This window comes from Phascolarctos cinereus, unplaced genomic scaffold, assembly GCF_003287225.1.
Source record: "Phascolarctos cinereus isolate Bilbo 61053 unplaced genomic scaffold, phaCin_HiC Scaffold_9;HRSCAF=440, whole genome shotgun sequence".
Taxonomy (NCBI): Eukaryota; Metazoa; Chordata; class Mammalia; order Diprotodontia; family Phascolarctidae; genus Phascolarctos; species Phascolarctos cinereus.
This window is the reverse complement of record NW_027556402.1, coordinates 111,016,668-111,043,707: the sequence shown is the minus strand read 5'-3', so window position 1 is coordinate 111,043,707 and position 27,040 is coordinate 111,016,668. Positions and strand designations below refer to the sequence as shown.

General features: G+C 39.6%; 1 protein-coding gene across 6 annotated transcripts in view; it reads right to left on the bottom strand.

Annotated features, from left to right (window-relative positions):
• The window catches only part of SLC10A7 (solute carrier family 10 member 7), a 282,712-nt gene that overhangs the window by 181,558 nt on the left and 74,114 nt on the right, over positions 1–27,040 (bottom strand). For 4 of the 6 annotated variants that reach the window (XM_020978290.2, XM_020978291.2, XM_020978288.2 and 1 more), the window contains one exon: positions 11,708–11,746. The exons of 1 other annotated variant lie outside the window; for it this stretch is intronic. In XM_020978290.2, the coding sequence (XP_020833949.1) occupies positions 11,708–11,746 (39 nt within the window). Of the gene's footprint in view, positions 1–10,980; positions 11,151–11,707; positions 11,747–27,040 lie in introns of those variants that run through there. One more of the 6 variants, XM_078148544.1, reaches the window with a different exon arrangement.

Genomic DNA, 27,040 nt, shown 5'->3' with positions numbered 1-27,040 from the left:
TAATATTTGCTATTTGCACTTAATATTTGCAAATTAGATTACTAAAGATCAAAGTTAGTCTTTCATAATTGCTCAATCATTCTTCTATGCTTGGCCCCATTTTACACTTCAAACAAACAGAATTTTATTTTAAGTAATTCTATTAATGTCACGTGTAATATCCTAAGATAGAGACATGATTTTTTAGCAGTCATGAATACTGATTCAATTATTTTCAGGGAGCAGCCATATGTCTGGAGGTGCAAGAATACAAAGCTGGACATCCAGGAAAACCCTTAGGATGGAGAGAGACCAGGAGAGACATGGCACCTTCTATCCAGGGACAACAGAATCAGGGGAACAGTGCCTGCCACATGGTTCTCATCATGGCTGCTATTTGTATTCCTTGTACGGCTAGACTGTAAGAGTCACTTTGTTTTATTGTTGTTTTTGTAAGAGCCTCTTAGACAATCTAATATATTTACTTTTAAATCTGACATTACGTACACTGCTCTTCCATTGAGGGAGGCGCCTACAAAGCGAGCCTGACTTCTGATCACAAGCCGGTACTTCAAGAAACCTGCCTAAACAGAGGATGCACTTCTTCCTTGGAGCTAGCACAGTAAAAAAAGAAAAGAGATGTGTGTTCTTTCTTCCATTCAGGATGACAGGTCCTTCTGCTGATTGAAGTTTCAGGCTTTAAATGGATGCATTTGATTCCCTGAGAACAAAAGGTAGCAGGAAGCGGCTGAATGAACCATGCTAGGCAGAGCCAAATAAGGCATTTGTGACTGTCAACAGAGCAAACTGCATCCTGACTTTTCTCAAAAACACAAGAGTAAAGCTTCTTAGAAGGGATCAATGTTTCTTCAAAAGCCTGAGACCAAGGATGGATTTTAAACTTCCAAACTTAGCTTCATTGTAAAATGCAAAGGGAGGGACAAATGCTGTGAAAGAAACCTGTGCTGGGGGGTGAGGGGAGGTCAAGGTTTAAAAAAATATATGTATAATTCATGGCAATTAATAGCAATAACTATCTACACGCACACACACACACACACAACACACCACACACACACCCCTACACACACACATACACATATCTATATCATGGTAGAAGCAATATACAGATTCCTTCCCCCCATCCATATTAGGCTAGTTTGTTCTTCAAGATACTGAAATAGTCCTCTAGAGTTGATGACTTAGAGGACTAAGGACTCATGCTGCTTCCTCATTTCCTGAGGAGGAGAGATCTCTTGGATTATTCGCTAGTGGATTATGAAACCGAAGCTGTACTCTGCTAAATAAACTTATGGAGTTCTCAAATGCCTAATATATATGTGCATGTATATGTGTGTGTGTGTGCGTGCACACGCACATGTATGTATATGTATATACATGTACACACACACACATATACATATTCTATTCTTCTTGAAGGAGTCTCCATCTTGTAGGAATCATGGGGCTTCACCTCTTCACTTCTCCACCTACCCAGATATTTTCTGAAGTTACAATGACTTCCAAATGTGGGTCATGACTGGGACAAGTTTTAAGAACCAAAAATAAGACATTAGAACTAAGGAGCCCCATCTTCAAGAATAGGGAAAAAAAGAAAGTTTTGTAGCACATCAGTTTTTGGGAAATTGTGTTAATACGATAAAAGCAGGAAATGAGGAGTGTCATAAGCATACTAATCAAATAACAATGATTAAGTGTCCATTAGGTTCAATGTAGTCAACTAGTCATTATTTTAGCAGGTTAAGACTCAAATTTATGAAATTTAATCTAAATTTCTACCAATGGTAGTGGTCATGAGTCCCAGGGAACTTAATATACATAAGGATTAGGATAAGGATTAGAGCTGGGATTTCATTGGTATATGGAACTCCCAAGTATGGAAATTCCCTCTACTAACACAGCTCAGTGCCATCTTTATAATTTAAAATCCTGGCAGGCTGCCTAGAAAAAGAAGCTAAGTGACTTACCCAGGGGGATCATAAAGACAGTTCTCATCAGAGGCAGGACCTGAATCCAGGTCTTCCTGGTTTCTAGGGCAGCTCCCTCCCATCATGACACGTCGCCTGTATTACAAATACCTTACCAAAAGGTCTTCATGTTTACTCATTCTATTCAGCTTAGTTCCACAAATATTTATTCACCAGCTGCTATATACAAGGAAAGAACTATGCTAAGTAAGTGCTGGGAATTCAAAAGCAAAAATGAAATAATCCTTGCCCTCAAGGAGATTATAGTCTGTTGGGTTGGGGAGCGGGGGTAGAAGATAGAGTATGTACACACAAGAAAACACAAAGTAAATATAAAAAAAAATTAAAGTAATCTTGAGAGAGAAAGAGTACTAACAAGTAGAGAAAGATCAGAAAAGGCCTTTATGTGGGTGGTAGCTCTGGAGGTATCCTATGAAAGAAGCCAGGTCTTCTTCAAGATATTTATTGATTTATCTGTTTGTCTGTTTGTTTTAGCTAAACAGATGTACATAAACAGGAATTTTCACAGTTTGGGGATGACAACATTTTAAAAATTAATTTAAAAAAAGATGAAGGTATGTGGCATTTGTTAAAGGGTAATAAAATAACTTCAGTCAATTGGCTAGTTCTACACCACTAGATTTCTTTAAATAGTAATGAAATCATTGCTTTAAAAAAAATCCATCATTATTAAAATAAAAAAAAAAAGTTGGCTCAGCCTCTCCTAAAATTAGATTTGTAAGTTGCTGGTCATTCCCATAATTAAATCTATGTCACAAATTTGCAAGAAAAATGGACACTATGACTAATGCATTTACTTGCTGCAGAAGTCCTGTCAAGTAATATAAGGCATTATGCTGTTAAAATGCAATAGGTACAGATTCTATACATTTTTATTGATCAACAAAGGCCCTTTTATATTTAGGCTGACTATTTTAGATTAAACCTTGTAGAAGAAACAAATCCACAGAGCAGTTACCACAATATTTCTGTGCTAAAAATATTGCTTGATGCATAAGCACATAGGCATGCAGGCTTTCTGACCAGGAAAGGCAAGCACAGGCTATGCTAGATTTACTGAGGAGCAAAGGGGTCTGTTGGATCACAAAGATTTCCCTTGTCCCAGCTCTCCCATTCAGACAGCATGCTCGCCAACAGTTTTTATTCTAATCCCTAGAGGATGAAGATTGAGACATCACCTAAAGCAGCGGTTTTTAGCCTTTTTTTGTGTCCTGGACCCTCTCTGGAAATCTGGTGAAGTCTAAGAACATCTTTATGTTTATAAGTGTTTATAAATAAGTGAAGGAAATACTAAATTTTTGTTAGAAGTAAATAAAAATAACAATGTAACTTTTCCCATCCAAATTCATGGACTGATACCTCAAGATATTGTTGTCTTAAGTGGTTATTTAAAGCTTTTGTCCTTATCTAACTTACTACATATTAATGGCATGCTCTATCAACTAGATTATAATCTAGTTGAGATTGAGAACAGAGACCATATCTTATGTGCCTTAGTTTCCCCCATGGGGGTCTGGCAAGTAGTAGGACAGTAATAACCACCACCACAACCAATCACATTATATAGTGCTTTCCCTACTGACCTTATCATTTGATCCTCACAATAACTCTGCAAGATAGGTGCTTTACTATCCCCATGTTACAAAGAAAATAAGGCTCTGAGGAGTTAAATAATTTGTCCATGGTTACAAAGCCACTAAGGAAATGTCAGAGGCAAAATCTGAATCTAGATCTTCCAGACACAAAGTTTGGGATTATTATACCTACCCTATGAAGTTGATTCTTTAACAGGTATTCAACTTGGCTTCGATGCTACTGTTGCAGCTGTAGCTTTGCTGTTGTTCAGTTGTTTCAGCCATGTCTGAATCTTCATGACACCATTTAGGGTTTTCTTGGCAGAGACATTGGAGTGGTTTGCCATTTCCTTCTCTGGCTCATTTTACAAATGAGGAAACTGAGGCAAACAGGGTTAAGTGACTTGCCCAGGGTCACATAGCTAGTAAACGTCTGAGGCCAAATTTGAACTCGGAAAGATGAATCTTCCTGACTCCAGGCCCAGCACTCTACCCACCGCCTACCTCGCCACCCTCTAATATTGATCTGGCAATTTTTTTCAAGAAGAAGTAATTATTAAATGCCAACTGTATATAAGTTTTTGTGCTGGGTGCTAAGCTTTTATATCCCAGTTTAAATACAGTGCACAATGTTTCAGTGAGATGCTCTGTTATCCTGTTCAGTTTACTTTATTAAGCATTTATTAAATGCATACTGTGAGTAAGGCACTGTGCTAGGTGCTAAATTTTTGCATCCCAATTCAAATGCAGTGTACAATGTTGTCCTGTTAGCCCACTAATTTTAACTATTTTTCTGCACTTCAGAGATGGGCAAAATCCTTTCGTCACAAAAATCCTATGAGGTAGGAAATGTGTTATTACTCCCATTTTATGGTGAAACTGAAGTTCAGAGGGCCAAAGTGATTTCTGCAAAGGTCACACAACTGGAAAGAGAGTGATCTGGGATTTCAATCCAAGTTTTCTCACCACCCTTTCTGCTACACTTAAAACTAGTTTCCTAATGGTTAGTTTAAAACTGGTCCCTTCCCTTTGAGCCACAGTCTTGGCCTCAGTGAACTCTGGTAAAAGACATTTCTTATTCTTTGAGTTTAGTTCCTTCTCTTCCACACCTACCATGGTATAAAAGAGCTCAGTCACTTTCCCTTCATAATTATATGTTGGTAACCTGGGAAGATGGACACATTCAAAGCTCTCCCAACAGTGAATGAATGTGCCTGTCTTTCCACAGCCCCTCCAACAATGACTATTGCTACTCATTTCCATTTTCTTGCTGGCAGGGATATCAATTGGAAATCACAAAGACAAAGGACTACACTGTTCATAACCTTCAACCATAAAGTCTCACTACTGGGAATATAACTCAAGAAAATCAAGGACAAGAACAAGGGTCCAATACCAAAGTATACCAAAGTATTGATAACAACACCATTTGTGGTAACCAGAAAAAAAAAAGGAAACAAAGAACACTCATTGATTGAAAAATGGCTAAAAGAAAGTACTGTAGTACACGAAAGTAATGGGACAGTTTCGTACAGTGACTGATAAGAATCAGAGCCACCTGGGAAGACATGTAGGAATTAATTATTCCTATGATAAAAGACTTGTATAATTAACACAAATAAAATGAGCAGAACCAGAATAACAATATACTAAATAACTACAATGTAAGTGAAATGATTACTAAAAACAGGGAAAAAAAAACACTGAGTAATTGAAAAACAAATGGTCCCAGGGACCTTTTGGTAAGGGCACTTACTCCCCTCTCACCATCTCAGAGAAGAGGGGAAAATATTGTGTACTGTATTGTATGTCACATGAAAAGGGTCAATTTGTTGGGAGTGGAAGAGGAGTGAGGTGGGGAAAAGGAGAGAAGTATTTCCAGAAATGACTGTGATAAAAAAAAAACAAAAACGAGGATCAATCAAACTTCTTTAAAATGAAGACAACGGAACTGAAAGAATGCTCTACTTGTGGACAAGATGCAAAACAAGTTACACACATGTGGAGGAGTGTAGGACACAAAGTGAATTATCTGGGTAAGTTAATACTGGAGTAAAAACTATCGGAATAATCTTATGCATTGAATGAAAACGGAATACTGAATAAGCACAAGCCAAATAAAATCATGTTCCTGCTTCACAGAAATGAAAAAGTATTGAAGGATCCAGGCCCTGGTCAACAACCATCCTTTGCAACATTCAAGTCAACAGCCCCTACACTTTCGCCAACGTTAGACAGAAGGGAAAAGACTGATGAGGAATCCTCTTGGCAGAGAAGTGTAGAATTTAGGTGCCGAATGAGGCATACTGTCAAACAACGTGGCTGCTTGTTTTCTACACTGCGTTCCTTTGTTCCAAAGAAGGAGTGGGATGGAGTTTGGAGGGGAGTGGAGTAAATACTGGGAAGTGACAGCTAAGTAAAAATTGTGGATTTTTAATTGGTTTTCCTTTTCTTTTTTATTCAAATAAATCTATTACTTATTTACTTTTATCATTCATTTAAAAAAAAATTGAATTCCTACTCTCTGTCCCTTTGGTCCCTTCCCCACCCAATGAGAAGGCAAGCAACATGACATCTGTTCTGCTTAGATTTTAAAATTGAAACTGGAGAGAACTAGGGCTAAGGCCAGAGAACAACTGAGGTAGTTAAGTTGGGTTACAGGAGTGAGAGATGGCTAGATCTCCCACTCCAATCCTCCAGTGGCAAGGAGATTTTTTAAGTTTAATTTTTTTTTTCTCTGTCCTGACACCTTCTTCTTAGATGAGCTTCTGGAAGTAGCAACAACCACTACATCAAAGGAGAAGAATGTAGTAATGAGAGGCACTGTGTAAAAAATGTAATCCCCCACCCCTACCCCTATCCTCTTCTGGAAATGAAAGTAAAGTACCTGGGAAAAAGAAATTTGGGGGGGAGGGGGAAGACGGTAAGGGAAGAAGCGGTTATAAAACACCTACTAAGTGTCAAGCACTATACTAAGTGCTTTTTACAAATATTATCTCATTTGATTCTCGCACTAACCCTGAGAGGTAGGTGCTGTTATTATCCTCATTTTCACTGCTGAGGAAACTGAGGCAAAGAGAGGTTAAGTGACTTAATTGGGGTCACACACAGTATCTGAGGCCTATTTTGAACTCAGGTCTTCCTGACTAGGCCTAATGCTCTATCCACTGTACCAGCTAGCCAGCTAGTCCCTAGCTGATAGGGACTAACCCTGTGATTACACCGGTAGAGCAAACTCCCAGGTGAGGTAACCCTCTACCAGCATAGGATGGAAACCCTCTCTGCAACAATCTTAGAGAGCTGCCTCTAGAACTGAGAGGTTCTCACCCAGGGTCAGGCAGGTCTTGGCCCTAGGCCCACAAGGATTTGGGGCCAGCTCTCTCACTGCAAACAAATACAATAACCCTCAAAGATCAGCTTCTGAAAGCTGGTGTCCAGGACACAAACCTGGTTCATCTCATTTGGCTAGAAACGCTCGGCCACGGATGGCTCAAGAGGTCTTTCACCAACCTACAACCAACTGCTAGAATGCTGTGGAACTCCATTAGAATGTAAGACTCACACCAAACTCACATGCCCAATGTAGCCATTTCTTTTCTTACCTTTTAGACTAATTTTTTTTTTGGGGGGGCTGTTAGTGGGGGAGGGGGGCAGGGAGAGAAATTCTCTCCCTGAGACCTGAAGCTAGAGTGTGACCAAATCATACACTCAAAATGTAACTCTGGTAAATTACTAATACTTCTCAAGCATTGCACGCCTTTTGAAATTAAACAAAGACATCCAGAATCCCTAATCCAATTCCCCAGAGAATCACCACTCAGTGTATTTGAGAAATGCTCCATGCTTCATATGTGGATGCAAAAGCATGGAAGCCTGCTGAACTTGGCCTTATGCACAGCCCTTCCATCATCAGGATTATTTCATAACAGCAAAAACCCAGCTCACCAACCACCCAGAATTACTAAAATGCTATCAGATTTTATTAAAACCCCATCAAGCGGGAAATCTCAAATCACTTATTATGCTCTACAATTATTGTAAAGCGAACTCTTTTAAATGAAAGGAGGAGATAATGACATTAACTTCTTAACTTAAAGCAATCCTCCATGGCATGATTCTAAAATATTCTCTTGGTCTGAAATTTATGTAAATTGAATTCATCTATCATTAGTTATTACCAACCCAGCTACATAAAAACAGTTTTCTGTAACAATTAGTTCTTTAAAACACTGTTTTAATTAGACCTGGGATGTTATTAAGCTCGCTATAAATATGGACAATGTTTTATATGGTGCACCCAACTACCTGAAAACCAGAAAGAAGTTTTGGAGACTGCTTTTTCCTTTAAAAAAAAAATTCACCTTATCAATGCATTTCATTCAAAATTTAAAATGCAATGAGAAATTCTAAACTACTTTACAGATGCCCACACATGAATACCTGAGGACTGCTCACTTTTAATAAAAGTAATAAAATTATGGAATTTTAGAGCAAGAAGGAATCTTAGAATATGGAATGGCCAAGCAAGGAATGTTAGAACATGGAATGTTGAACTCTCAAATGCTCAAATGTAGAATATTAGAACATGGAAGGCTGAATATTAGAACACAGCAGGTTCAAACTAGGAGGAACCTCACAGAGCATCTAGTCCAATGCCTTCACTTCACAAATAAGGATGTTAAGGCTCTTCCTCTGAAAATTACATCCCATTTACTTATTTGTATCTATGTTGTATTACTGTCCCTACCCACCCCACTCCCAGTAAAATGTAAGGTCCTGAAGGTAGGGACCGTTTCATTTTTGTCTTGGTATTCTCAGTGCCAGGCACACAGTAGGTGCTTAGTAAATGTTTGTTGAATTGAACTGTTAAGTTACTTGCCCAAGATCTCACAGAAAGTCCACGGCAGAACCACAAGAACTGAGGTCTCGGGGCAGCTAGGTGGCGCAGTGCACAGAGCACCGGCCCTGGATTCAGGAGGACCTGAGTTCAAATCCAGCCTCAGACACATAACACTTACTAGCTGTGTGACCCTGGGCAAGTCACTTAACCCCAACTGCCCAACCAAAAAAAAAAAAAGGAACTGAGGTCTCCCACCTCTGGTTCAAATTGCTTTCTACTATTCCCCACCACCTCAAGTCATTTTAATCTTCACTTACAACAATTGGTGGGGCAAAGAAAGAGGTGTGGAAGGGGAAGGTGAGCAAGGGGGTTTGGACGTGATTTTATCAGTGTGGGGAACTTCCTCCACTGATGAAGACTGGTAACTCATATGTAACTTAGAATCTTAGACAGTTGCCTGGGGACAAAGAGATGTTTAAATGACCTCAATAGGACAGAGAGTCAGTATAGCGCCAGAGGCAGGATTTGAACCCAGGTCTTTCTGATTCTGAGGCCAGCCTTTTATCCACCACAATACACTGCACTGGACAGAGCACCTGCCTTGGAGTCAGGAAGACAGGAGGTCAAATCTGGCCTTAGACACTTACTAGTTGTGTGACCTTGGGCAAGTCCCTTAACCCCTGTTTGCTTCAGTTCCTCATCTGTAAAATGAGGATACATTGGGAAAGGAAGTGGCAAACCAGTTATTTTTGCCATGAAAACCCCAAACAGAGTCATGTAGAGTTGGACTGAATGACTGAACAACAACAAAAACAACAACAAAGGAGTGCAACCACATCTGGTTGTTTTACATCTACAAAGCAAATCTTCCAAGTCCTTCGAAGAAATGCCTCTCATTTGAAAATTGCAAAGTTAAAATCTATTAAAGCTTCAGTTCTCAACTGTAATTTGGGCCTAGCAGTTCATCACTGGTAATTCAGAGAGTTGGAAGGTTCCTCAAACATGGCAGGGGCAGGTAGGAGCGTATGGAGGGGAAGAAGCAGAGTAATTGTCCCATTCAGCTCTGACAATCCTCCCTACTCTTCCACCATCCTATGCTCCTACCCATCTTTGATTATTCCAGGATCCTCCTTCAGATCCCCCCCTCTCTCAATGCTCTCTAACCTGCAAGAGCCAGCTCAAGGCCCCCCTCTTTCCATCCTTCCAAATCCTGAGGCTCCATGCAGAATGAATATTGGCCAGTTTTCACACAGATAAACTAGAGTACAATACCTGAGCACCTACTATGTGCCGGGTGGGGAAGAGAATGTCTTAATTGCATAGATAACCAATTGCCTCCATCCCACAGTCACAATGAAGACAAGAAGCCTCAATATTTTGAAGACTGAGACAGAGCTGAGGGAATCAGGTTTTGGTCAGCAAATGTGCATGACTTCCTAACTCAGGACAAACTGACTTCCAACTAGATTGAACCCTGCAGTCAATAACTACTCTTGTGAGTGTGAATAGCTGATATTTGTACAGCGTTTTAAGATCTCAGGGGGCTATACACATGGTATCTCACTTGATCCTCACCACAACCCAGTGACGTAGGGGCCCATGATCCCCATATTACAACTGCGGAAGCTGAAGTTTGTCAAGATTAGCTGACTTGACCAAGGTCACTCTGTCAAGTGACAGAGGCAGGTTCTGAAGCCACACCCACAACCTTGTTCCAAGCCTAGTTAGCACCATTTTTACTCTGCCTCACTGCTCCTGGAAAATGATAATATACAAGAACTATCTTTTTGATAATCTTTTCTTGTTCTTTTCTTCTTCCTTTAGTACAGATCTGCAATTCCACATTTATAAGTGTAAGGAATGAGGCTAGAGGGCCAGGGAGGGAAGATGCTGTATGTAGGGAATTCTTGGTATGGAAACTCCTTTCGCTAATAGAGATCAGTGACTCAACGATAATTTATAGTCTTAGAGAGGTCACATGACATAGTGGGTAGAGAAGCAGCCTTTTAAAAATCACTCTACAGAAAACAAAATATAAACAAGTGAAAGCAACTACCTCAATAGACAATTACTGAGGCTAGAAATAATCAGGAATTAATGCCAATTAAATAACCTACCTAATGAATCTTTAAAATCTGACAAAAAGGAAATCCCAGTAGGCTAGACTATCATAACTTTAAAAAAAAAACATAACACTAAACATATATAAGTATTTTTTTATAAAAATACATATAGCAACAAATTCTTCATACAACTACTTAGCACTCATGTGAGTCTAATTAAATAACAGCAAATATATTGGTGAAGAGGTTGGATATACAATGGGTGGTGATATAAAGTGAATTCAAATTTAGGACAGTCCTATCCTCAAGCTAATTTATGTACCATTGATTTTCTTTTTGTTTACATATAAATCAGTCTAATCTAACTGCTTGAATGAGATGAATGAGACATATATTCCCTGGATAGTATTTTAATTTATCTTCACGCATTTCACCTAAGTTCAAGGATTTAAATCAAAACATTCCATTAACAACTCCCCAAAACTCAAGCAGCTTTTGCGATCTTTTATAAAACTCAAACCCTTGTCAAATCATCCAGTTTTTTTTAAAAGGATCACCACAAGAAACAGATTAGAATTCTCTATTCTTTATAAAAAGATTAAATTCTTATTGTATAGAAGCCTGGTCTGGTCTTCTCTGTCTCTGTCTGCCTGTCTGTCTCTCTCTCTCTCTGAGGGACTGACGCCTAGAAAAGAAAAGAAAAGAATTCTCTGATCTTTGAAAATTATTGACCTTTAAGTTGTTTCCTGGTCTCACTTAATTTTGTTTTTCCTTTCCCTTAGATTTCTCAGAAGTACCCAGGATGCTGGCTCCAGTGACAGTGAAACATGCAAAATAAATGACATGTCACCAAGTAAATTAGCATCTCCTTTCTGACCAGCTGGGTCATGCTTCCTCTTCAAAATCCTTGGCCACTTGATAGGAAATAATAGTAATCTAATAGACCTCATTAAACAATCAATATATTGACAGCACCTCTATAAAGAGAAACGTTGTGTTATAATTGATTTCTTTAACCCATTCAATAGCATATTAAACTCAAACATATAAAGCATACCACAGAAGATCAATTGCCTTTATTTAGTAAGTAATTTTATTCAAACCATAATGAATAGAAAGGTATAGGAACATTTAACAGAACTGAAAAATGTTTTCAGCTTTCACCAAGTCTTCCAAATAACTGACCTTCACCAACCCCCAAAAAGTCACTTCAGAGAAAGATTTAAACATTGCATTACTCACCAAAAAACTTCCAAAGGCTGAGTTAAATATAGCTGCTGCCTACAGAGAAAAAAAGAGGAAAACTCACTAAAAGTAAACAGTCACAGTATAAGCAAAGAATGCTACACTCCCTCCCTTTTTCCCTCCCAACACTCCTGATCCCAGACCTTGAACTACATATACCATTAGGCAAAGTTCACCACTGCTAACAAAAATTGCCAGTGGCCTGTAGTTTACAAAGACGGATGAGCTGCAGCTTAGGAACTCATAAATAATGGGTCTCAAAAGCAAGCAAAAAAGGCTTGCTACTCATTGTTACAAACTTATGACAGGTACCCAAAGAATCATCCCCAATATGTGAACAGAAACCTCGTTGTTATTGATTCTGCCTACTGGACATAAAGTAATCAAGAGGCTGATTTATTCATCCAAGAAAGTAGCAATTTAGATTTCTGACTGAAATACACACAACGCAGTGCCACCCCCAGCGAGTTCCTATCCCACTTTTTCAGTGGGCACAAGGCACTCTTAAGCCATCAGCTGCATGGTGAACTCTCCTGCTGACATTAACCATACACTCCACGCATCAGTGAAGGCTGCTCAAGTCCAAGCAGTTAACACGTCATTCATCTGCAGCACAGTCCATTCTAAAGCAGAAACACCCATGCAAGACCTCAGTCAAAGTAGCCTTCCTAATTCAGAGAAGAAACGATTGGCAATGACTTTAGAAGCTATGGTGCTTACCTAAGTATCCAGGGAACACATGGTAGATGGAAGAGAGCTCTTAACTTTAAATCAATCATTATGTTCCATGAAGCTACACCTGAATCTTGAATGCTTCTCCCAGTTCCCCAAATGCACAGAAACTTGTGTGGCATCCAATTTGATGACAGAAAAGAGGAAAAAAAAAACACCAAGGAGCCCATATAGGAAAAAAAAAAAAGAGAGAAGGCTAGGGGTGAGAGGAGAAAGCCTGCTATTGACATGTCCTGGAGTTCCCGAGCAGAATTAAATTAATCATCATAGACATTTTCAGCCACACTGCAATAAGAAGAGGATGTCAATTTAGCAAGTTTGAATAAAGTCCAAAGCCAAGCTAAGAGCTGTATCTGAACCAGCCTTCTGCTCCATAAGAGGATGCAATGAGAGTGAATGGGTAATGAGATCCTTGGCTCCAGAGAGCTTAGCTCTATTCAAGTTCATAATTAATTCAAAGCTTTGATAATTTCATTAGATTCCTCCTTTGCTGGCCCTATCAATAAAAGATGGCACTGGACTGCAGCTCCTCTGTGGCATAAACACAGGCGAAGGCACAGACCAGGGAACCTTTGCTTCCTGACAGGGACCATGGCATATGGTGCTCCATGTTGCAGAGGGAGCAATGGAAAAAGATACAGCTAAATAAAACATTACAGATGACAGTTATAAACTACAGCAACATATTTTAACACCTCTTACTTGTCGGAATTCCTTTGCTGAGCATTAAAGGAGAAAAAGCTTTATGGTAGGAGTAAAAATCATTGGGTAGCTAGGAGGGCAAACCCCCCGGCACCACCATTTCCTAATTCTGACATTCTATTCTTTATATTTCATGCTTACAACAAAATCTACCTGTCCATTCAATGAATAAATTCTCCACCTCTGAACTCCTTCCCTTATTCTTTCCAGAACCTTTCCACCCTATATATAGTTACCAAATATATATTTTTCTATACCAAATATGTATTTTTTAATCATGCTGATAGCCTGCATAAGAATCTTCAGTTGCTTCCTATCACCTCTGCAATAAATGCACTATTTTTCAGGTAAGGCCCAAGAAAATCTGGCTCCAGACTTCTCTAATCTTATTCTTTTTCTGTATGTTCCTGACAAAGGAGCCCTCCGGCCATATAGTGCACCCAACACCCATCGACTCCCTTGGTGCTTTCTGCACACTCAGGCTATTCCTCCATGTCTGGAATGTACTCATTTCTCACTTCTACCTCTTAGAACCTATAGCTTCCTTCAAGACTCAGCTCTATTTGAAGTCTTTTCTAAGCATTCTACCCCTATTTCTTATTGTTGTTGTTGCTTTTTTTTTTTTGGTTATGCAATGGGGTTAAGTGCTTTGCCCAGGGTTACACTGCTAATAAGTGTCCAGTGTCTGAAGCTGGATTTGAACTCAGGTCCTTCTGACTCCAGGGCTAGTGCTCTATCCACTGCCACCTAGCTGCCCTCCACCCCTATTTCTTAGTACTCACACTCTCCTAAAGTTACTTTGTGTTTGTCTTATATATACTTTGTTTTTGAGAGGGGATGTGGTATAAGAGATAGAGGCTGGTCTTAGAGACAGGAAAATGCCAAATTCAATGATACCTCTGACATGTACTGGCTGTGAAAACCTGGGAAAGTCATTTAACTTCTCAGGGTTCTAGGCACTGCAGTGAAGGTGTCAACCTAGGAGTTCCTTACACCAGTGAACTCAAAGGTACAGATCCTCTCCCTACCCTACACTATTCATCCATGTGCGTGTGGAATTTATTATTGTCTTCTGTAGCCCTTGGACCTAGCAAGTTGTTTTGGGTCCAGCCCCATGATTTCATTAGTGTATTCAACTCTCTCCACCCAAGCAGGATTTTCTAGTCTTAGAGAATCGTCTAACCTAGTGGTAGTCCAACTCAAATAGAAACCCAGGCCACTAATCCAGACATAAAGATTCCTATAGGCTGCATATTTGCCTTAGCTTTAAAGTATACCATTATCTATGTATTATCATATTTTTATTTGTTTTGTTAAATATCTTCCAATTTCGCTTTAATCTGGTTGGACAGTGTGACTGACACTTCTGGCCTAAGGCACTGAGATGTTACAAAGCCAACCTGTGGAAGAGGCTAGCATTCTGTTCACTGCTCCATGCTGCTTCCTTGACACATACTAGGTGCTTAGTGCAGGTTTGTTATATTTAATGAATAGGTCTTTCCCTGGCACTCAAAGAAATATGGAAGCAGGTAAAGTACAGGAGACTCAAAATTAATGAAAACAAACACTAGCTTTGGGCAATTTGCACAAGTCATTCCCCATCCATCCCCAATAGCTTCTTATGCTATCTCAACAGAAGCAAAGCCTCTACTACAGATGTTTTACTATTAAGTACTATATTAACATAACAACAGTAATGAATTTTCTAAGGTATACAGAAATACTACCGAACTTTTTGGAATCATTTCTCCAATGGTGGTGATGGTTTTGGACGCATTCACATACCTAGTCTCCTTCATGAGCTGGCATTTGTGAAACCAGTTAAGTCTATAGTTACAGCCATTATCGTAAGCAGAACTGAGCAAAAATGGAACTGGATCCCTGACAGGATCTTGGCCTCATTAGAACCAAACAATAACAAGGAACCAAGCATTCGTTTTGCTTATGCTTATGAATGCTGGAGAATTCTGTTTTGGGGGGCTCTAAACAGCAACGATCAGCATTTAATCACATATAACACAAGATTACAATACTTAACAGAGCATGACTATTTGGTACTGGACAGAGTATCTATGACCACCAGAAGCTTCGTTTTATGTATAAATTTCCTACCAAACATGGATACAGAAACAATAGAACAGAGTTTTAACCTCGTCAGGCTCTCAAGAGGTAAAAATGGATCAGGCCCTTACTACCAGGCAGGTCAATAGCACAGAATCTTATAGTTGCATGAAATCCTTCAAGGTCTCACTTCCTACCCACTGCAGAAATCCTTTCTACAACATCCCTAATGGATGTCCATCCAGCCGTTGCCCAAATAGCTCCCATGATGGAGAGCTCACTATAACATGAAGCATCTCATTTTATTATTGGATAGCTCTTATTTTTAGAAGCTCTTTCTTATATGAAGCCAAAATCTGCCTCCCTCTCTAATTTACACTCACTGCACCAAGTTCTGCCCTCTGGCACACAAAGCGTAGTATAGGGGAACAAAGAGATGCTGTTTTTCAGACACTATACCAGGAAAAATTTGATCTTTGGAAATCTACAGAATTTTTCAAAATTTGGGTTTCCTTTGGTAGTCTGACTAGTTTAATCGTCTCCACTATTATTAGAGTTTCACACCGTCTGCTAACTCTTGCAGCAATTTAACGAATTTCCTCTTGAGTGAAAATAAAGAAATGCTCTCTCAGTGACTGTATATCTGGACCAGTTCTGCACCCATGAAAGACCAGACAAACCTTGGAGACCAATGAGGGGTTGAGTCTGACCGAGAGGTGCAACACTGAAAATCCCACCAAGCCAAATTAAGTCACATCAACAAGAGTTTATTAAGTGCTTAGCATGGACATGGGCTAAGCACTGGGAACACAAATCCAAATATCTCTGTAACTTTGTGATCAGCTCTGTGAACAGAACTGGTTGATGTGGACAGTGGGTGATAAACCTCACCCATGGGGAACCCTACCTACTTTACAGCCTGCTTGTTTCTTCTTGCCTTTTCCTGGCCCAGACCAGAAAAAAATAAACACAGATGGGGGTCTTTTTCATAGGATTTTTAGGATGAAAGCTCTTCCTCTGAAAGAATCAGGTTTTTTTTTCTCCTTAAAACATGTGTATATATGCAGAAATAGAAACATACCAGGCATACCAAAAGTCTCAGTGCTGTTTTAAGCTTTGAGAGATGCCCTGTACATGTAGATACTGAAAACACAAATACATATACACACACACACACACACACACACACACTCTTCCCTTCCTTCATTCAGAGGGTCTGTCTCACCTACTATTCAGTCATCTCTATGTTAGTCCCATGCCTTGATTAAGGCAATAACGGATCCTAGCAAACTGGAAATCTTTGGGTCAAATTTGATAATTCTCTGACCTTCAAGACTAACAATGAGGCAATAGCCAGAGATTGTTGTTTTTCAACAACAATTCTTTGTTATCAAAGAGCACCAATGACATCAGGAAAATGATGTCTTGACTTGCAAGTGAACTGGATTTAAGTGAGGAAGGGCTGTGCAAAGTCATCAGCCTCACTCCCTCCTCCAGAGTCACTGCAGACCTAGGCCAGGACAACCTTTGATGGCCCTGGATGCATGGGAGACTTTGGCCTTTTTAAGCTAAGGTCTTTCCCAGGTCTCAGTTTGTCTGAGGCAATGCCCATTCAGTAATTAAAGGCTAGATAAGGATTGAAACAAAAGATGACCTAGTTTGCCTTCACAAAAAAATCAGTCTGGGTGGGGAAGATCCTACAAGTTTCTGGCCAGAACAGAAACAGTTACCAAAATCTGGCTGGAGAATCTCAGAAATCTTAGCCTAGATGGAGCTGAGGAGTTATAAGAGGAAATAATGACAGACGATGTTAAGGAGGGTGGGTCAGTTAGTTAGAAGGCCCTGAATGCCAGGTAGTTTAATCTCATAAACAATATGGAAACATAGTAAGTTTATGATCAAGGGAGCGATACAATTAAAATAGGTTTTGGTATATAAAGTAGGATGAGGCAGGTAGACAACAGAGGCAGCTGTGAGGCTCCTGAAGGAATCAATTATTCAGCATATACTGGTCACCTACTATGTGCAAAGCATTGTGGCAGGTGCTGTGAGGAATACACAGAATGTCTTCTAGGAGTATATGATCTGTTTGGGGAGGTGAGACATGTACATATATAATGCTAAATGACAAAAGATTTCAATAATGAATAACCAAAGCAATAAAAGAGGAACCCTTAATAGCTAAGTGTACTTTAGGTCTGAGGGAATGGGTTGTGGGGAGAAGTAGAAGAGAAAAAAAACCCATTTGAGTTAAATAGGTAAATTGTACACGTGACTTGGACAGTCTGGGCTAGTAGTAAAAAGGGCTAGAGATTGAATTTGGGGAAGAAAAATTTGGGAAAAATTGAGGAAAAGTTCACTGACATTCTCCAGATCCTATTTATGACTTCTGTGAGAGAAGGTTATAGGAGAAATGGGACAGGGAACAAGGATTTAAGCCATAGTAATTGGAGGCTTGTGGTAGGTGTAAGCAGGCTGCAACAGATAACTAACGAGTAACTCTAAAAAGGAATAAAAAAATGTCTTCATGGAATCACGCGATAGGAAGAGAAGATGACTTGGTCACATGGCAAGAATAAAAGATGACAGGCGGACTGCTGGAGCGCTAAGAGAAACTAAGGAAACTGTCCTCTATGTTGGTTGGACCCTCAACGTCAAAATTACGAGAGAACAGGGACAAGAATTACACAGGCTAAGAAGGCACAGATGGGCGACTTCTCCGTGTTTGGGAGTAATCCCCAAATCAATGACATCATAGACCATTCGAACATGATAGATGGCTAATAGGGATCTATCAATTCTAAAATTTTGTGATCCACCCATACTACTGCTACATTTGCCTTATCCTATCAATCCCACATCTTTGTCTTATGTATAAAACAATCTCCCTCCCTCCCTAAGGCCTATCAGAAAAAGGAGATTAAGACCAGAAAGAGACAACTGGCCCTCTCTCTACTTCAAAGCCCTTCAAGAGAATTCCCTGAACTGTCCCTTCCGTATCAGTCCTCTCATTCTTCACAGGTTCATTTTGTCCAGTCATTCCATTTCCACCTTCAAGTCTTTTATCCTATTCCTGAAATGCCCTCTCTACTTCACTACATTGTCTTTTATTAAATCTTGAAACCTGGTGGCTATCTGATGGTTTTTAGTGGACTGCAAAAGCCCTATTACAATATGGCAACCAAGAAAGCTAATGAGATATTAGGCTAGGAAAGACACAGAGGCCAGAAATCATAGTCCTGTCTCTCCATGCTCAGGATACACCTTGAGTGTGGGAGTTATTTCAGGGCACCATTTTTTAGGAAGGACACTGATAAATTGAAAAAATCCAAAGGAGGGCAATTGAGAAGTTAAGGCCTCAAATGAACAAGGCAGCACAGTGACAGAGTACTGAGTTTGGAGTAAGGAAGAGCTGAGTTGAAATCTGACCTCAGATACTTATTAGTTGTGTGATCCTGGGCAAGTGACTCAATCTCTGCCTGCCTTAGTTTCCTTATCTATGAAATTGATATAATAATAGCACCTACCTCCAAAGGTTGTTGTGAGGATAAAATGAGATAATATTTGTAAAGCGCTTAGGCACGGTTCCTGGAACATAGTAGGTACTATATAAATGTCAGTGATTATTATTATTATTATTATTATTATCATTATTATTATTATTGGCAGTAGTAGTGGTAGTGGTGGCATTGGCAGTAAAAGGTGAAGTACATGGGGGTGCTTAGCCTGAAGAAAAGACCAGGCGGCACATGATAACTATTCAACTATCTGAATGGTTATCATGCAGTAGACAAATTATTTTTTCCTTCTGATTATCCCCAAAAGGTAGACTTAGGAGCGACAGGTGGAACTTTAAAAAAAAAAAAAGCATATTTTGGCTTGACGTTAGGAAAAAACATCTAACAAAGAGAGGTGTCCAAAAGTGAAAATGTCTGCCTTAGAAAGTGATCAAGTGCTCTTGCCACTTTGAGCCAAGGTCATCTTATGGTGTAGAAGATCCTTGTTGAAGTACAGAATGCACCAGATGCTGTGTGAGATCCCTTCCTACTCTGAGATCCTGAGGATGTTTTCTTGACCAATCAGAAAAGTAATGGTTCCTCTAAACACGTAACCTCTCCTTCACTCACCATGGCACTGAACCCTTTGCCCACAGACCCAGAAGGGACGTGAGTCACCCCCAAGTCCAATCCCTCATTTTAGAAACTGAGGCACCCAAAGGGGTGGAGTACATTGTTCAAAATAAACTGCCGACAAGTGACAGAGCAGGAGCAAAAACCAAGCCTTCTGACTCCACATCCAGTGCTGCGTCTCCTCCACCATGCCTCCATCCTGGGCAAAGGTCTGTCATGTACAACGTCAATATTTCTTTCACATGGTCAATGTCAGATAGAGAACAATGATGAGCTCCTTGGAGTCACGGGCCAGGCCTTTTTTGATGGTTCTATAGAGCAATCAGTACTGAATAAATGCTTTTGGAAATGATGATCATAAGGAATATGAAAATTCATTTGATTTTTTTAAATAAAAAAGAATCACCATTGAATTTCAATTATGATCCTTCTTATTTATTCGACATATATTTCTTGAATGTACATGACAAGCCTTTATAGGTTGCAGGAAAAATGAAAATGCATGAGGTTTTCTGCCTTCTAGGCTCATAAACTCTGTTAGAGGGAATAAGACATACACACAAAACTCTGCATTGCATACAAAGGACTACGAGGCAAATACCATATGAGGAAAGCCCATTAGTAAAACACAGCTCTAACCACGCCACTCTCCTGCTTCAGCCTAGCACTTAGAGCCCTCCACCATCTTTTGTTGGTGAGTCATTTCAGCCATGTCTGACTCTTCATGAACCCATCTGGGGTTTTCTTGACATAAATACTAGAGTGGTTTGCCATTTCCTTCTTCAGCTCATTTTACAGATGAGGAAACTGAGGCCAACAGGGTTAAATGACTTGCCCAGGGTCACACAGCTAGTAAGTGTCTGAGGCCAATTTTAAACCCAGGAAAACAAGTCTTCCTGACCCTAAGCCTGGTGCTCTATCCACTGTGCCATCTACCATCTAGCTCCAGTCTTATTACTATGTTACTCCCCTTCAGGCACTGCTTATTCTAGTCAAACCTCTCTCCTTGCCGTTCCTCATAGATCATTCCACTTCTTGCTGCCATGCTTTTGTGAAAATGGTCTCCGATGCCCAGACTGCCCTCTCTCCTTGCTGCCTTAAGTAATTCTTCAAAGCTCAGATCAAGTGCCATCTCCTAACAAAAAACCTTTATGGGCCTTCTAGATTTTGATAGCCTTTTCTCTCACTTGAAATTTCTTGGTATCATTTTGTGCATATTTAATTTTACTTGACTGTTCAAGGTTGCTTCCCCACAGGAGAATGTAGGCTCCTTGAGGACAGATGCCTTCTTCATTCATTTCTGTCTCCGTATCCTCAGTACCCAGTACACAACGTATGCATAACAAATGCTTATTGAAATACACTGAAATATTCTGGGCATACAAAGATGAAAGAACTCAGTAGCAGCTAGAAAACGCCATGAGGAAAAGTTATGTTTGGGCTTCTTCTGGAAGGATTTTAATAGTCAGAGACGAGGAAGGGAGGGCACGAGCCAAGATATAAAGCAGGGAAGAAGGCATAGGGCACGTCCAAAGGATAGCGTTGATGCCAGCTTAGCTGAAGCAGAGGAGCAGTGGAAGATCCAATTCAATCCAATAAACTTTTATTATAAACCTGTCATATGCCAGATTGTGGTAGGCATGGAACAAGGCACAAAGGTGAAAAATGCCACGTGCCCTGACATTCAAAAGTTTATGGTCTGTATGAACACACACACACACAAAAGTTTCAAACATGGCGAATATGATAAATACAAAGACGTAGAGACAAAGTGCTATAATAAAACTGAGGAAAAATCACTCTGAACTAGGCAGAGACTCTTCCATGATAAAAGTAGCACATTTCAACAGGTAGAGATAGTGGAGGAAATACAAGTGGGACCTAGGAAGAGGGAGTGTGGAGACCAGGAAAGCCAATAACCCAGTCTGCCTGGACCTTGTGCGTAAAAGGAATGATATGATATAAGCCCGTAAGGGACGTCGCATCTGAATTGTGGGACACCTACAACAGCTGTCTAGGGAGTCTGTATCTGATCCTAGAACTAGGTTTTTTAATGAGGGGCCAATGAACTTTTTAAAAAAATAACTATTTCAATATAATTGTTTTCCTTTATAATCTTATGTATTTTCTTTTATGCATTTAAAAACATTGTTCTGAGAAGGGGGTCCTATCATAGGCTTCGCCAGACTGCCAAAGGGGTCCAAGACTCAGAAACGGTGACCCATGACCTAAGGACCACCAAAGGAATTCTGAACAGGGAAGTAACATGGTCAGACCTGCCCATCAGAAATATTCTTTTGGCAGCTGTCTGACTAGAGAGGGGAGAGGGGGTGAAGCAGAAAGACTCATTCAGTGCATATTATAATAGTCCAGGTGTGAGGTGATGGTCAGGACCTTAACTAGGGTTATAGCACTGTGAGTGAAAAGAAAGTAAAAGAGGTAAGAAACAACATAGAGATAAATGGGGGAAAGGTAGGTTAGGTGCCTCCTTACAACCCTGTGACATAAGAAGTATAAGTATTAATATTCCCATTAAAAACAAAACAAAACAAAACACAAGACTCAGAGAGGTAAGTGACTAACCCAGGGACATAGTTCAGTGCTAAAGTAGCTCAACCATGAGTTACAACCTCACACCTCCCTCCTGGCCACTCCAAGACCAGTATTCTTTTCACTGCATCATAAGGCCCAGTCTTATGGTGCTGTAAATGCCCTCTCTTCTGATGCTACCACTTTATACTAGGCACCACAACTGGATGGGCAGGAATGACAGGGAAAATATGTTAAGTAAGTCAGGTCCCTTTTTTTTTTGTAGTGCTATCAATCAATACCTTCTAATGTCTGACATCATCCCTATCTCCCTCCTCTCTTCTACTCCTATGGGGATTCAAAGTTAAGGTCCCAAGGAAGGGCTGCTATGATCTCTGAGGGCATGTCTAACATCCTACATCATCCCTGTCTCCCTCCTCTCTTCTATTCCTATGAGGATTCAAAGTTAAGGACCAAGGAAGGTCTCTAAGGACTGGCAATGCCAAAGGAGTTGGAGGCAGCAATTGCTTCTGTAAACACTTTACACTGGTTCCAACATGGGCCAGAAAATGGGAAAATGGTGGTACGCACCACCAATGGATAGGTACCATATCTTTACTCTCTCCACCTAAGACTTAGTTAATTATTGCTATAGACTTAGATTATGATATGAAAGAAAAAATAATTTATTCAGCACTTACTATGTACCAAGTAGGGTGCTAAGCACTAGAGACACAAATCCCAAAGTGAAAAGTCCTTGCCCTTGAGGAGTTTACATTCTAATGGAAGGGACCTCAGAGATCATCTGGTAGAAGCTCTGCATTTTTTCCAAATGAGAAGACAGAGACCAGACAGTCTATGACTCACCTAGAGTAACAGAGATTTTTAAGTAGTAGAGTCAGAATCTGAAGGGAGGGCTTCTCATTCCAAACCCAGAGCTCTCTTCCCACTCTACCAAGCAGCCTCTATTCAGCCCACCCCAAGCCCCAGCTAAGTGCCACTTGCTGAATCAGGGCCCTCTCCTTTTTCAAATCAGATCAAGGTTCTCCAGAGGAGAGAAAATAAAAATGCTGCAAATTTTATCATCTTTCTTTGTCTGAATGCACCAGAGACAGACCTATCATATTTCATACCCTATAATTTAGAGCTTCCAAAACATGAATGGGCCTGTGACATTTACATACGTGGAACTCAAAAATACTATAGTTAATACTCCTCAGCCAACAACATTTATTAAATGCCCACTCTGCTCATAGAAGGAAGACAAAGGAAACAAAAGGCAGGGTCCCTGCTCCAGAGCAATTTACAGTGCAACTGAGAAGCCAGGAAACACACACACACACACATACACACACAATTATGAATTCTGACTAAGCAAGATTCCATACAAACCAAAGACCCGAGTACCGATGGAAGGAAGAACAAAGGAGCAATCAGGAACCTGGGATGGATCCAAAAAGGATTCCTGGCAGCTAATCTGAACAGGGCCAATAAGTTTCAGCCAATGAAATTATCGTGTTCTAGTTCCACTGGCTATATCAGTGTCTAAAATCATTTAGAGGAGAAATCATCCCTTTAGCCATTTAGGGAGGGTTTGGAAGGAGGCAGAAAGAAGAGTATAAAAGCTGGATTCCATTCTGGAAAAAATCTTCACATCTTCAGGGATGCCCCGTGTGAGCTTCTGCCACTCACATGTTAGAGCTTCATGTTTTTATACACTAAGTCCAAATTCAAGACTGGTTAGTGAACAAATTAATACACATTTATGAAGCACTTATTATGGGCCAGGCACCAGGCTAGAAGCTGGAAATCAACAAATAAGAAATTCAAAATGTTTCCAAATTAATCCCTACTGGATAGAGTACTGAGCCTGGAGGCAAGAAGACCTGAGTTTGAATCCAGCCTCTGACACCTACTAGCTGTGTGACCCTGGAAAAGTCACTTAACCTTTTCCTGCCTCAGTTTCCTCAACTATGAAATGGGGATCATAATAGCATCTTTATTCCAGAGTTGTCGTGAGGATCAAATGAGATACTTGTAAAGCGCTCAGCACAGTGCCTGGCATACAGTAGGCCCTTAATAAATGCTTATCTCCTTCCTTCTTTCCCTCCTGTAGGAGACTCGATTTCCAAGGGGAAGACTTGTTTGTCCTGCTGCAGAGTGAAGAAAGCAGGACACAAAGAATGACACACACAAGGATGTAAATGAAAACACTGAAAGGCATTGGAATGCTCATTAATTACAAATACCAATCAGGTTCCCAGAAAGCCTCAGTAGAGAGGCAGGGACTGTGGAGTACAGTATTGCTGCACCCCAAGCATTAGGCAGTTTGGCTAAATGACACTCTTTGCTTACAAGAAAGGGTTCAACTGGTGATGGGGGCGTGGGAATGGATATCAAGAAATAACTGTGGTATAAAAAGAGACAAAAGGCATGAACAAAAATTTTAAAGAAAGCTTTAAAAAATCATTTCTGCACAGGTTAATTTTCTTTTTAATCATTCCAAAGTACTTTGCAATAAAAAAGTTAATGTATTCACTAACAGTAGCGTAATAGATGCCGGCTATACTACATAATTAAGAGAAGTTCCTCCACCAATTATATTCCAACAAATTATAGCAGTAGTGGAAGCAACATGGGGTAAAAGCAGTGGATTTGAGGCTCAGAGGACCCGAGTTCTAATTCTGTCTCTGCCACTGACTACCAATGTGAACCCAGGCAAGTAACTTCCCCTCTCTCTGGTCCCATTTCCTCACCTGTAAAATAAAGGTATGGAATTAGATGATCTCTACAGACCTTTTCTGGCTCCAAATCCCAGAAATCTGACTAATTTTTTTAAAAAATTAAGTTAAATTTTAAAAAGCAGGATACAGTCATAAGCACATTCCCTTGCTGGGTAATAAATACCTCAATTAGAAAAACATTTAAATTCTACCTACTTAATGATGTCTTTTGTCACCTTATAGATCCCATAATAACTACAGCCTGAGTTGAACGAACCAATAAAATATGCAGTGTGTTCAATTATTATTGATCCATGTCACAGAAAATTAAGCATAAAAGACATCTATTCAAAAGTAAACTCACATACCAGACTTGAATTTAAAGGGAAAGATCATCCTGCTTTGCTTCAGCCCACTATGAAGAAACTTAAAACAGTAAAAGGCAAGTTAAAAAAAGCTATTACAGAAATAGTGGTTGTACTTCACACCAAAAAACCAAAATGAAATAAAATAAAAAGGAATATTGTAGAACTGTTACAAGGTCTTCATGTGTCTTAAGAAAGATGAATTTGGAGGGCGTGGGCCAACAAATGGGCACAAATCCTCCAATGACCATTTTCATTTCTTTGTCTGAAAAAATTGCTCAGGAATTCTCGAAGATTTTTATTTTCACTTCCTATTCAATCCTTGGCAGCAGGCTGCTTTTTCATTAATATGCCACATTTCCTTTAGAGCCTGGACTATTTCTACAGGTCTGCTTATTGGTAACAGAGGAAGAAAAGGTATTTAATATCCTTCATCATCTTAGGGTGAACTGGTAGGGAATGGGGCAGGGGAGTGTGGTTTGTAACTATTCATCTCCATTCAGGAAAGAAAAAAACACATATTCCAGTTACTGGTTCTGGGTGCTAAATTGAATCAGGTGTCCTCTCCTCTTAAGAAAATTAAGTTGCTTTTGTGCAAGAGTGTTTTAATGAGAACAGAGCTGGCCGACATTGATAAATTGGAATGACACCAAAGAGAGCATGTAAGCAGGACAATATGTGCATGTTTCCACCTCCTAGCCTATTTTTCACTGACTATTCTGAACGACTTCACTGTTTCTTAAGGGGCCTATTAATCTCAAATTTAGTTATTACACAACGTTTATTTGAACATATATTCTGTGGATGATGACAGTTAATAAAGGAAATCTTTCACAAGCTGTATTTTTACATATCGCTCCAGCTACAGCTCCGAGTCATTCTCTTGCATTGATGGAATAACCTACTGTGTGGTGAGGCTTGAAAAAAGGAACATATATTCAGATTATTTTCTAAGCATGCAGGGACTCTTAAATAACTCTTAAAATGCACACCCTACCTCCACCAAAAAAAAAAATATCATGCAACAAAATGGTCTACGTCAAAGAACATCTTACCTCTTCAACCAAAATCATTTATTGTGCAAGCTAGCCCTTCCAAGACAAGCTAGCCTTTTAACACTTTCAACCATCTTTTAAAGATCTGATGCCCACTTTGCATGCAAAAGTATTTTCTCACAATCAGATTGAAAAGATCGATTTTGTTGAGGTGTAAAAGAAATCAGAGGTTGCAGCAATTTGTTTTTTTTCTCTCGTGAACATTTTTTTTCTTATACATCACCAATATAAAATAGTTGTTTCTGTATTTCTGATAAATGCCCAAGTCGATCTCTGGGATATCAATTGGAATCTTCCCCATTCCCTCCCCTCAACCTTAGCTCAGGACTTCATCAACTCTCACCTAGACAACTGCAACAATTCCATAATTGGTCTTTCTGCCTCCAGGATGTCCTTCTACAGTTCATCTCCTACAGCAGCCAAACTGATATTACTAAAATGCAGGACTAACTCCTAAAAGTAATATTTAAAGCCCTTTATAGTACAGCTCCCATCTAAACTTCCATTTTTTTTCAAAATAATCCCCTTTCACACACTCTTTATTCTAGTCGAACTAACCTGCTGGGAGCTTCACATACACAACATTCCATTTTCTATATCCATGCCTTCCTGGCAAGCTGGCTCCCATTCCTGAATTCACTCACCTTCCGCCATCTCTTAGAATCCCTAACTTCCTTCAAAATACAGTTCCTTCTTCCCGTAGTTGCTAGTACCTTTTCCCACCTGAAATCACTTACATAACTTCAAATATAGTATATACACACACATATATATATATATATATATGTATATATATATATATATATATATATATATATATATATATATATATATATATATATATTTATCTTTGTAAATGTTGTATCCTCCCAGAAGAATATAAGTTCTTTGAGAGCAGGAACCACTGCATTTTTTGCAAGTGCATATTCAGTGCTTAGCACAGTATACTGAACATATCCAATACTCAAATCTGTGATCTCATTCATAAGAGTATTCCCTCAATTCATCCACGTCTGCCTTTCCTATATGACTC